This window comes from Nicotiana sylvestris, chromosome 3 (genome assembly GCF_000393655.2).
Source record: "Nicotiana sylvestris chromosome 3, ASM39365v2, whole genome shotgun sequence".
Lineage (NCBI taxonomy): Eukaryota > Viridiplantae > Streptophyta > Magnoliopsida > Solanales > Solanaceae > Nicotiana > Nicotiana sylvestris.
Window position 1 is genome coordinate 168,906,662 of NC_091059.1, and position 11,903 is coordinate 168,918,564.

At 35.6% G+C, this 11,903-nt stretch overlaps 1 protein-coding gene, 1 long non-coding RNA gene, 1 other non-coding gene and 1 pseudogene across 3 annotated transcripts; 2 read left to right on the forward strand and 2 right to left on the reverse strand.

Annotated features, from left to right (window-relative positions):
* The first annotated feature begins 281 nt into the window (after positions 1-281).
* LOC104217837 (SNF1-related protein kinase regulatory subunit gamma-1) lies at positions 282-5,331 on the forward strand. The gene is made up of 6 exons (XM_009768171.2): positions 282-856; positions 1,631-1,803; positions 2,025-2,222; positions 2,326-2,601; positions 4,221-4,384; positions 4,814-5,331. The coding sequence occupies exons 1-6, from the start codon at positions 685-687 to the stop codon at positions 5,109-5,111; spliced, it is 1,281 nt and encodes a 426-aa protein (XP_009766473.1). The 5' UTR covers positions 282-684; the 3' UTR covers positions 5,112-5,331.
* Positions 5,332-5,552: 221 nt separating this feature from the next.
* Positions 5,553-8,651, reverse strand: LOC104217844 (uncharacterized). Its single transcript, XR_708859.2, has 2 exons — positions 8,578-8,651; positions 5,553-6,060 (listed from the first exon to the last, which is right to left on the reverse strand). It is a non-coding gene; the product is annotated as an uncharacterized lncRNA (long non-coding RNA).
* On the reverse strand, positions 6,385-6,456 carry TRNAN-GUU (transfer RNA asparagine (anticodon GUU)). The gene has a single exon. It is a non-coding gene; the product is annotated as a tRNA-Asn (tRNA).
* A 2,334-nt stretch (positions 8,652-10,985) lies between the features above and the next one.
* Positions 10,986-11,662, forward strand: LOC104217851 (ubiquitin-ribosomal protein eS31 fusion protein-like; annotated as a pseudogene).
* The last annotated feature ends 241 nt before the right edge of the window (positions 11,663-11,903 follow it).

Below are 11,903 nucleotides of genomic sequence, written 5' to 3' on the forward strand. Positions count from 1 at the left end.
TTCTGCAAAACCGGATAAGTATTAGCCTTCTAAATTGATTAAAATAATGGTTCTCTTTTCTGGATAAGAATAACTACCGGAATAGACGTCAACCCCAATCATCCCACTTTCACCGCTCACCTCCATTACACCCGATCCCTCTTCCTACGTATATGATTTGTCACAAAATATTAAGTACTTTTTTTAATATTATAATAATAATTTAAGATTTTACAAAATTGTGATTAAAAGATTAATTGAAACAAATATCATCAACTTAGTATTTTAGCTTTTGAGTTAAGTAAATTTGATCTCTTAATAATTTTAAAACTTAACAATATAATTAAAAAACAGTATTTTTAATATAGAAATAAAAAATAAGTCGAAGAAGATTATATGCACAGTTTCAGCAGTAAAGAGTTATGAACAGGTGGACATGCTCCTCAGAATTACCATATCATGATCCACGTGGATCTTCTTTTTATTTTTTAATTACTGAAATTCTTATTGGTACTAATATCGGAATAGGGACTAGTATTTTTTTTTAGTGTAATAATTGGATCACTTTCATAGAAAGCAACAAGCATCGAATTATTGATTTATTTGTCAGCAGTTTCAATCACTTTGTTAACAACCAGAGAGGAAGAAAGAGTGAATTTTGTAGGAAAAAGAAGAAGAAGAAGAAGAAGAAGAAGAAAGAGAGAGATGGTGATGGAAGAAGGATGTCAAACACCAAGAAGCCCAGAAGCAAAGGTAGGTATGCAAGTGGAAGATCTATGGGATGTACAAGAACCACAGCTTAGTCCTACTGAGAAGCTCAACGCTTGTTTCGAGAACATTCCTGTTTCTGATTTTCCTCCTGCTCCTTCTAATCAAGGTAAATCTACTACTTTTCCTTGTTTATCATAGGTTTCTTGTTGTTAAAGCAATATGATCGTCGTCTTAATTATCTGAATTCTGCATACTGATCCTTTAATTATTTGTTTTAGAGGTCAAGAATTTTAATTGTAGCTTGTTGGTGTGATTGATAACACGGCGAGCTGGGGTGAATTTAACATTTTCCTTCATTCTTAGCTGAAGGAATTTATAGGATTTGTGTCTACTTTTGCTCAATCGACTGTATGTAGTTCAAATACGATCATGCTTACATGCTTTATCAAGTGAATCGTAATCACTCTACCCTGAGATCTGATCAGAGTTGAGAAACGTGATTATTTTTGTTCCTTTTTTCTCTTTTACACCCCCCCCCCTGTGTGTGTTTTGTGGTTAGCTCTCTGTCTTCTGACGTTCTATTATTGATGCTTTCACTCTCTTCCCTTTACGTTTGCCTAGCATAGCAAGAAAATACAAAGTAAGCTACATAATCTTGCCTCATTCAAGTTGGGAGGAGGTTTCGTAGATATTTTTGGTTGGTTAAGCGTTGTTTATTTTGAGTTGAAAATTATTGAGAAACTGAATCTAACAATTAGAGAAATTTTCTGCATACTGTAATTCTCTTATACGCATCTTGTTGAGTTAAGCGACCTAAGTTAGGATTCTTAAATGCCTGCCAGTGAAAATTGATCAGTTAGCCGTTAGTGTTCTATGGTTTATTTCTCTTCTGGTATTAATAGTATCTGGTTGTTGCAATGATTGTTATTCTTATCTGCAGTAATTGAGATAAGATCAGATGCAACTTTGGCCGAAGCTGTTAAGTTACTATCGCGGCACAAAATACTAAGTGCACCTGTTGTGGATGTTGATGCCCCTGAAGATGCTAGTTGGATTGATAGATATATTGGCATCGTGGAATTTGCCGGCATTGTGGTATGGATCCTGCATCAGGTATGCACCCATACATAAATCATAATTAAACATGTATCTTCTCATTCACAACTAGGGAATTGTTGATCATATGTTGCGTTTAAAAGTTGGGGAAAGGTTAAAAGCAAGTTCTCAAATGGATCAAGGTCTAATAAATTGTTACAAAAACAGTGGTATTCTTGTTGTACATTGTCCTCCTTTCCTATGAAGATGCTTAAACCAATTTGTCACATACTTTTCAGTCAGAAAAGATGGAGGGCAACTCTGCTTTTGATTCGGTAATCGATGGACCAGATGATACACTCAGCCCTGCATTGGCAGCGGCTGTTAGCGGAGTCTCTTCTCCGAGATTCAGAAGTTTGCATCCTGAATCTCCAACTGCGACTTGTGGAAACTTTTTTGAGACATTAACTTCGTCAGATCTCTATAAGAATACAAAGGTTATTCTTTATACTGAATTAGTTATTTTTCCTTAAACATTTACTGATTTTCCTTTTAGAAAGCTATTCGGGCAATTGTACTGACTAACACGTGGTTACTTAGGTTCGGGACATTTCGGGTTCATTCCGCTGGGCTCCATTTCTGGCTTTGCAGAAATCAAACTCTTTTCTGACAATGCTTCTCTTACTATCAAAATACAAAATGAAGAGCATTCCTGTGGTTGATTTAGGGGAATGGAAGATTGATAACATCATAACTCAATCTGCTGTTATACACATGCTAGAAGAATGTGCTGGTCTTCATTGGTTCGAGAGCTGGGGTTCTAAAAAATTATATGAACTTGGCCTCCCTTTAATGAAGCCAAGTAGCATCATTCAGGTATGAACTTTGGAGTTTTTATGCTTCTGTATTGAGCATGCGGTTTGTTGTTTGTAAATAACCAAGTAACTGTTCCATAATCTATGGACATATATTATTGAGTTGCCCTTCTATTTGCTATGGTGTTCATTTTATTGCAAATCTTGCTAAAAGATGATACTTCAATTTTAAGATTCCTTGTGTTTCTATTTCTTTATCATGTGTTTCGGTATGCGAAACTAAGTGCTTGAAGTTAGTATGCCAGCCCTTGTGCATATTTGTTGCAGCTGGTTACCTGATTGACTGATTTATATGTTTTCTTTGTGCTTTTGTAAGTGCTCCATTTTGTTCTGTTTTATTTTATTCTTTTCCGTGCCCCCTACTTTGGCTGCACGGTTGATGATCCACTTACAATCACATGGTTGGTAGTTGGTTTGTTTTGGTAAATATTTTCTTTTATACGTTATGATCAAGCAGATCAATGCGAGAGTTTAAAGAAAAGATATCTACATTCTATACATATTGGCTGAATAGCATATGACACTTAGAAGCTATCAACTGTTACCTTCAACAAGTTCAGTTTCTGCTGTCACGAAGCAACAAAGGATATAATTGCTTTGAGTAGCTTGATCTTCTGCTATATTGTTGCTATAATAAGTTCAAGTGTTATGTATAGAAACTACCCCATAATAGAGCACAATTTTGTTTCCATTGCATAGAAATATGAATCTAAGGTCTCAAAAGCTCAAATTTAAGCAGAACCCGAGCTCATTGTGAACGATTGATTTTCCAGATTTTTATTCTCTTCCTTCGCAGAGTAGCTCATATTTTGCAATTTCCCGTCCGCAAATTTGATCTACCTGTTCATTTTTCTGTCAGATTACCTATATGAGCTGGCAGGACTCTGCAAGTGATAAAATTAGAGTGTATGTCTTCAGCCACATGTCTTCTGTTGATACCAACACCATACAACTTCTGCTATTGAGCATGTGGTTACAATTTTTTCACGTCACCTTTTATTTTAGGAACTGTCTCAATTTGGAGAATTCGTTGGCATACAAGCTGCTAAGTGCCAAGCATCTTATTTGTTGTGTTCTAGCCATTTTTTTACCTTTGCAGCTGGTCTTCCAAGTCCATTATTCTTTTGAGATTCTACTAGTTTTTGCTGTTATATCTTTAAATTGCAGTAATCAAGAAACTATGGAAAAAAACCCATTTATCTTTAAGCTTCTTTAGGTTGATCTAGGTCCGCAAAGCAATGGAACAAACTATTTGTATGAGTAACTCATTCCTTAGGCGGCCGTGTCAGTTTATCATTTAAGTGGTATATCCTTGGACAATTAAGCCTTGAGATAGCATTTGGTTCTAGAAAGAGTGAGTAGTAACAGCGCCCAAAAACTTAAGAATCCTATGAACCAGATATTTCGATATAGCTTGGGAGAGTTACTTTAACATGCAATGAACATTCATGTCATTATCACCCAACCAGCAACTTGATGGAGATGCTATGTTTTGACGCTTATTATTTTTGCGTTCTTTTCAAGTCAAAAACACGTACCAATTCTACAGGCAAGTTTTTCTGACACATCTGCATGGTGTATTTTGTAACCTCCTAGCTGTATCTGCATTCTCTTTTCCAGGTGAATGAGGATGAACCAGTGCTGCAGGCGTTCAAGCTGATGAGACAAAAGGGAGTTGGAGGAGTCCCTGTGGTCGAAAGTGGTGGAAGGAAAGCTATTGGTAATATAAGCATCAGAGATATTCAGTTCCTTCTCATTGCTCCTGAGATCTACAAGGACTACAGGTTTGCTTTGGCCTTCATACATTTATATGTTCAATAACCACTTAAGAGAAAACATATAACTAACAATATAATTTCAAGGCTGTCACATGCAAAGGCAGAAATGCTACATACTTTTCTAGACATGGAACAGCATAAATGCTAGCTGTAAACATGTTTTAAATAGCATATTTTCCTATTTAGTCTGCAAACAGTTTTAAGTCCGTCTTATCTTTCTTTGTTCTTTTTATTGAATCTGAACCAATCATTTTGGCATTGATTTCTTTATCATTCACACTAAAGCACATCCTCTTATGACATTCATTGGATCACACATGGTGTGGAGATCAAATAATGCACCAAGTGTATCACTTCATTCCTCTGCCAAGAAGTGCGATGAGTGCATTTAATGACAAAATCATCCTCATTCTCTAATTGGTTATCGCGCTGCAGATCTATAACAGCAAAGAACTTCCTGACATCAGTTCAAAGCTATCTGGAGAAGCATGAGAAGCACTCCCCTTATTTAAGTAGCATGGTTACTTGCAGAAGGGATAACAGCCTTAAAGAAGTTATCATGAAGCTGGATTCAATGAAGATACACAGGATCTATGTCGTCGATGACAAGGGAAATCTCGAGGGGGTACTCACACTTCGAGACATAATCTCAAAGCTAGTTCACGAACCTCGTGGTTACTTTGGTGATTTCTTTGATGGTGTTTTGCCGTTGCCAGCAAATAGCAGGGTCTAAGTCCTAATAACAACTTTAAGAACTTATGCTGATCTTTTACTTCTCTAGTGAACTGAATAATTCTAACATGTGTGGAGTCTGTTTAAAATTTGGTTTTCTTTCAAGGTGAGTTTCTTGCAACTTTGGGTTGTTTCTTACAAGTAGATTCCTTTCTCTTGTACACAAGACCCTTCTTGGTGCTGTAGAAATTGAAAGAAATGCAAAGGCTTTTTTTCTACTCTATCCTGTATTTCAATGTTTGGTGTGATTAAGCTATTATGCAGAATTTTGTATAGCAAGGAACCATATATATATATATATATATATATATATATACTAGACAGGGTTGCTGCCCAAAATATTAGGCGTGAAGCCTGTCTTGGTGGCAATATCAATAGTGCTCCGCCCAAAATATTAGGCGTGAAGCCTGTCTTGGTGGCAATATCAATAGTGCTCCGCACAGAAATGAAAATACATATAATCATAACCAATAGTCTTCTGTTTACATCTTGTGCACAGTAGGACAATATCAGTTGTTCATTATAATACTATTTTTGTGTATTACTTGCAAATAGTATCACAAATAACCAACTTCCTATTGTAGGACAGGTAAATAGTAGACTCTGAAAGCTTGTGGCACTTGAGTCATTCGAGATGACAGTTGTTCAATGGTGTTAGGATGCCATAAACAAAATGCCTAAGTTGGCAAGTGAAGTCAAGCATCTCTTTATAAAGGTGGAACTCAAAGGGGATCCTAACGCCCTTCAGCCTTTTCCAGTTTGATTTTGTTGATTTCTTTAACAGCCACCCCAAGCTAATAAAATTTGACCTCCATGGTTCCGTGCTGCTCTTTCTCAAAGAAAACAATTTGAGAAATATGAGTCTGCTATTTTTCATTGCCCAACTGTTCCACATGGTGCACTTAACGCTTGTGTCTTCAAGCACATAATAGCTTGTAGTCCACTATTTCCTATGAGTACAGGATGTAATGCGCATCTTAGTAGTCAATCTTGCTAATCTGAAAGCAATAGCATAGCAAAATAATAAGCAGGAAAAGAGAAAGATAAAAGCTACCATTCAACATGTAAATTTCAATAATTGCAGTGAAGCAATCTTAAGGAGCTAACGGCTTAATTATGCTATAAAACAAAAGGATGTTACACAATTATTCTCCTTTAAAGGCATAAAAAACCAACAATCAACTTACCGCTTTTGATGTCCCACGATTCTGCTCGTTTAAAAACGAAGGAGAAGGATAGGGGTCGCTAGGTCAGAAAAGCGATAACTAAAAAATCTCCCCAAGTAGGATTCGAACCTACGACCAATCAGTTAACAGTCGACCGCTCTACCACTGAGCTATTGGGAACATCGGACTTAATGTTGGAAGCCGACTCTCGTTCTTTGGACCAACCTATGACCGAATACAAATGAGTTCGTCGCTCCTTTTCATATATTGGGAGAAAAGGTTACGATAGCAAGCCTCTCCCCGGCCGGAGAGCCTCCAGGACAAGGAGGCGGCAATAAAATCAAATTTACTGCTGAAGAATAATATAGTAAAAATGCTCATAAATAAAATAAAATAAGGAAATTTGACTAAACCATTAATTTTTCCTTGTTTATTCTTTTTCCTAATATCTATCTTGTTCATGTGTATATACCTACATCTAGTATCTCCTAGCAAGCAACGACAATCTCCTCGATGGGAAAATTAGAGCTTCACTTTTTGCTGCAACAGCTGGCTATTGGATTCGTTTGAACTTAACAGAATACATTAACCATACATTATTCAGGTTCCTTGTTTTTATTTTTTATTTTTTTGGTTTCAGGTTCATCCAGTATAAAAAATTAAATTAAAAAGGTAGAAGCACCAATATTTTGTGTAATTTCTACTCCAATTTCAGAAACGCAACTAAACTTTCAGATAAAAAGAAGAATATGGCTTAATCATTAAACCAGACGACATAAAGAACATAAACTCCAATATATTGCATCTAGTTTCAAATAACAGATAAGGAAAGAATTATGGATATCCCGTGCAACCACATGGAATGTGTGTATGTGTTCAAGTGTTTCAGAATAAATTCTGCAGCTGACAAGTTCGACAAGAACCAGAATGTACATAGACTTCCACAGTTGAAGAGCAACTAACCAATACATAATTGCAATGTGATAACTAAAAGTGGCTTCATCAAGATTATAAACTTGCTAATCCCTTAATATTCAATAATCTCTTCTTTCTATTAATAATGCACCTTAAATTTTACAGGCTTGATCAATTGAATTCCTAGAGCCTTTGGGAATATCATCCTTCCTCCAAATACAAATGAACAGAACACACTTTTCAAAGTGGACTAAGACGCTAAAGCTAAAGCCCTTCCTGTAAGATATATATATAAAAAAAAAGAAAAAAAAAAAAAAAAGAAGAAGAAAACAAAAACATGAAACTGGGTAGAAATATCTTGCTCAAGAGACTCTTCATACTTCTCTCCTGCTCAAGCAACCATGGTCTCACCACTTTAGGATAAAAGGTTTCTAAATTTATGTGATGAGCTAAACAACTCAGTGAACCCGCCAAAGTTTTACTCTATTTTTTTTTCGTTAATGCAATTAATCTATCCACTATGAGTTAAAAGTACGTCATATTCCCTGAATGCACGCCTGCTTGTTCCCCTCAAACCATGAAATAAGTCCTCATTCGTATTCTCATTAACTCGCAGATGTCCTGAAAAAATAATCCTTCCATATAGCCCAAACTTCTACACCTCTATAATTAGTAGTCTCTGGCAGTCTGCTTCGACACTAACTATTTGGCAAAAACAGATGCTTACAAGGAATTCTACCTTCACTATTGGCATGTTTTGTTTGGTTCCTCAAAAGGGAGCGAATGGAAAGAGGTAGAGAGACTTACGGGTTTACCTCTAATTGTTTGGTAAGTTGGTATAATTGCAAATGAATTAGAAAAAGAGCAAAGCTGCATATGCCTCCACTTTACCTTTTTTGAAACCAAGAGAGAAAACTATCACTGGTTATTTCTTCAGCATATCATTCAAATTACCAAATAAAATGAGTCGTACATATTATCAAACACATAGGGTGCATATTCCCACTTCAAAACATAAATTGACAGAGAAATTTAAAGAAAAAGCATAGGGCATATGAAGAGACCCAGTCTTCCAACAATAAGTTTGATACCTTATTTTTGTAGGACGGATTAATTATTCACTAATCAGTAGCATAAGAAAAAATTCATCAATAAGACAATGCATGTTTAGATTAGGTACAATTACTCACATGCAAGTAAAAATTGTAGCAGCACACTTTTCAAAAAGAACAGCAAAACTATGTTCTTATAGTCTCGGGAACAACTACTAATTTTCAAGACAAATCCATATAAAATTAGGAAGGTCGAGAATGTGGTTTGCTTTCTATTAACAACTGAATCAGCAACAAGGTTTCCAATAACTCCTATTAGAAGAACATCACATACCATCAATGAAAAAACCAGAAAGGTCCGACACTGAAACAGAGGCGGCTTAACACAATTTGGGACTTAAACCAAAGTGTAACGAGGGGCCTTAAGTTCCTCTAAAAAAATTATATATATTTTACTTAAAGGCTATTTTTCTAGCTTTTTGAGTTACAAAGTTATTAATAATTTTTTTATAATCTATTTTCTCTAACAATTCTTTTTCAATTGATAAAATGGCTAATCCATTTAATCTCTCTTGAGACAAAGTTGATCTTAGGTAAGATTTTATCAATTTTAATTTTGAAAAACTTCTTTCCGCAGAGGCAACTGTTACAGGAACTGTTAACATTATTCTATAAGCAATATAGGCATTTAGAAAAGAATCAAGTCTTTTTATCTGATTGAGTATGTCGACTAGAGTATTATCTTCTACTTGTACTATTTCCCTCAATACTTTTAATTCAGAAAGTAAGTCTAGACCGTCAATATCAGAGCGGCTATTATGTCTTAAAGACATTTCAAGGTTAAGGCAAAAAAAAAAATTCAAATTCTCATCATCTAATGACTCTATTTTTTTACCACTAAACAAAAATCAAAAATATGTTCATACGCTTCGAATTGTTCAAATCTATTTTGAAGCAAACGAATGGTTTGGTCTACTATATACAAAAAGTAATCTATTCTAAAAGATTCTTCAAGAGACTTTATGGTTTCATTATCAACATTCTCATCAAATTGTTTTTTTCTATATATTACACGTTTTTTTACGAAATTCAGGTTCTATATTCATCTCAGATGCAATTTCCTTAGCAGAAATCATAGCAGTTGTAAACCCTTCTTCTCTATATCTTTGAAAATAAGAAATAAGGCCTCTTAGTTGATCTATGGCTACATCAATATGCATATCTTTTAATTGCAAACTTTTACTAACTGAATTAACAGCAAACAGCATATTATACCAAATAGTCATACCCAATAAAAACTCAAAATTTTGAAGCTCGTATGTCGCTAAACAATTTACTTCACTTTTAGTTTTTGGATCCTCACTAGCTTCTACTAATTTCAATAAAGCATCTCTTATTTGTGGAGTTTGAAATCTTGCCATCAAAGAAGATTTCTATTGTGAAAATATGACTGTTATGAGATTGCAGTCATATCATATTGTGAAATTTTAAGTAATAAAAAATCAATACATATTATAAAATTTTATTTTTTTCAATCATCTCTTAATTGACTAATGACTACCAAATTAGTCCCAAGTACAATATGTAGAAAAAAATGCTTGAAAAGAAAGAAAAGAGTTATCATTAAAAAAATTGTACTTACCAACTTTGTATTTTATTCCACAAAGAATGATCACAAGATTCTTGTAATTCTTTTGACAGGAAGGAGTAAAACTAAGAATTATCATAAAGCTTTTTAGAAATTAACATAGAAAAGAATTAAAGAAGAAGGCAGAGACGGTTAAAGAAGGCAAGGTAGGGTATAAACTTTGTAGTTGTGAATAAATATAAAGAAAAAAAAAAGAGAAGTCACTCCTCAAAAGGCAGAAACAGTAAAAGCAACCATTCATATCCTCGACATCCAGTAATGGTAAAAGTAAACGTTGTTTCCTTTTCCACAGAAAAATTATAGCTTTTCACATTAAATACTTAAATTTTTTAAAACGAAAATAAATACATAAACCTAAAAACACTAAAAAGTGGGACCTTCAAATTTAGGGGGCCTAAAGCCCTTGCCTTACCTGCCTTGGGCTTCAGCCGCCTCTGCACTGAAAGAGTAAAGACAAAAGAGAAGCACATAATAAAGCTTAGAAACTCACAAAGAGAAAGAGAGAACATCCAAAGCAATGGAAGAGAAAGTGAATTGCAGAGTTTGAAACCCAAAATCAATCTAAAGTGATACACCTGGTTGGGTGCAATACACGTGTTTATAGGAGGGAAAAGAAACTCAAACCATAATGGGTCCACCTCTGCAGTACAATTTACAGTGCTTTCGGTACAACTATTAGTGCAGTGTTCGTACACCTTGTTCGCTTATATATAATAGAAATATATGTACTAGTTTGTCGACACGGGTGTTGCACGCTGTCGCGCACCCTTTTCCCTTGCGGAATCGGGTTCATGACATTTGGAGGGACAACTCGTTCCTTTTGGGAACTGGGTTTGCATTTGAAGAGTCGTCACCTAATGATTTAAGGTGCATTAGGACACCAAAAGAGTTTGATTTGAATAACCAGAGATAGGGTAAGGGTTTGAAATTATTCTAAGGGGACCTCAGAATCCACTAGTGTGGTTACCGGCTAGACAATTATTGTGAATTGAGGTGCAATTAACATATAGACAAATAAGACTCAAATATGAGGGGGTTTCATAGAAGGGTTTGAAAATAAACAAAGATTGGAAGAACAAATATAAGCTAAAGGCGAGAGGCGGCTGACAAACCCTAATTACATTTTTCTATCGAACAACGAAGATGCAGATCTTCGTGAAAACCCTGACGGGTAAGACCATTACCCTTGAGGTCGAATCCTCCGACACAATTGATAACGTGAAGGCAAAGATCCAGGACAAGGAAGGCATCCCATCGGACCAGCAGCGGCTCATTTTCGCCGGAAAACAGCTTGAGGATGGTCGAACTCTAGCTGATTACAACATCTAGAAGGAGTCCACTCTCCATTTGGTGCTCCGTCTCCGTGGTGGTGCTAAGAAGAGGGAGAAGAAGACTTACACCAAGCCTAAAAAGATCAAGCATCAGAAGAAGAAGGTTAAGCTTGTTGTGTTGCAGTTTACAAGGTGGATGATTCTGGAAAAGTCCAGAGGCTTCGTAAGGAGTGTCCTAACGCTGAGTGTGGTGCTGGTACTTTCATGGCTAACCACTTTGACCGTCACTACTGTGGTAAGTGTGGCCTCACTTACGTTTACAGCAAGGCCGGCGCCGACTGATTCTTCTATTTAGCCCATGTTTTTGTGATGTCGTGGATTTTCTCTATATTCTAGAACCGTATTTCGTAGTTATTTGGAAACTTCAGTAAATAGTATTTGTTGGATTGTTCTCAGTTTTGGATTATCAAAGTGAAATTTATATTCCTATTTTATCCTAAAAAAAATAGAAAAGCTGATTTTTTTAAAAAGAAAGAACTAAAATGCTAAAGAAATAAGAGAGGGTGGGAGTCCTAGGTTTATTAAAAATATGGATCACCCCATACAATGTCCGGTAATCACTCCTCAGTGAGGGCTATACGTGACATTATCGCGTGATCATCATATCCATATTTACCCTTCCCACCCCGTTAAGGTATTTAAAGCGCGGAATGGTCTAGATTACTTATTGCATGCTATTAC

What these genes read in the sequence shown, in the direction of transcription:
- LOC104217837 (XM_009768171.2), top strand. Translation starts at nt 685, where the DNA reads ATGGTGATGGAAGAAGGATGTCAAACACCAAGAAGCCCAGAAGCAAAG. An exon ending in TGGTATGGATCCTGCATCAG is followed by an intron (nt 1,804 to 2,024) that starts GTATGCACCCAT and finishes CATACTTTTCAG; the next exon opens with TCAGAAAAGATGGAGGGCAA. An exon ending in ATCTCTATAAGAATACAAAG is followed by an intron (nt 2,223 to 2,325) that starts GTTATTCTTTAT and finishes GTGGTTACTTAG; the next exon opens with GTTCGGGACATTTCGGGTTC.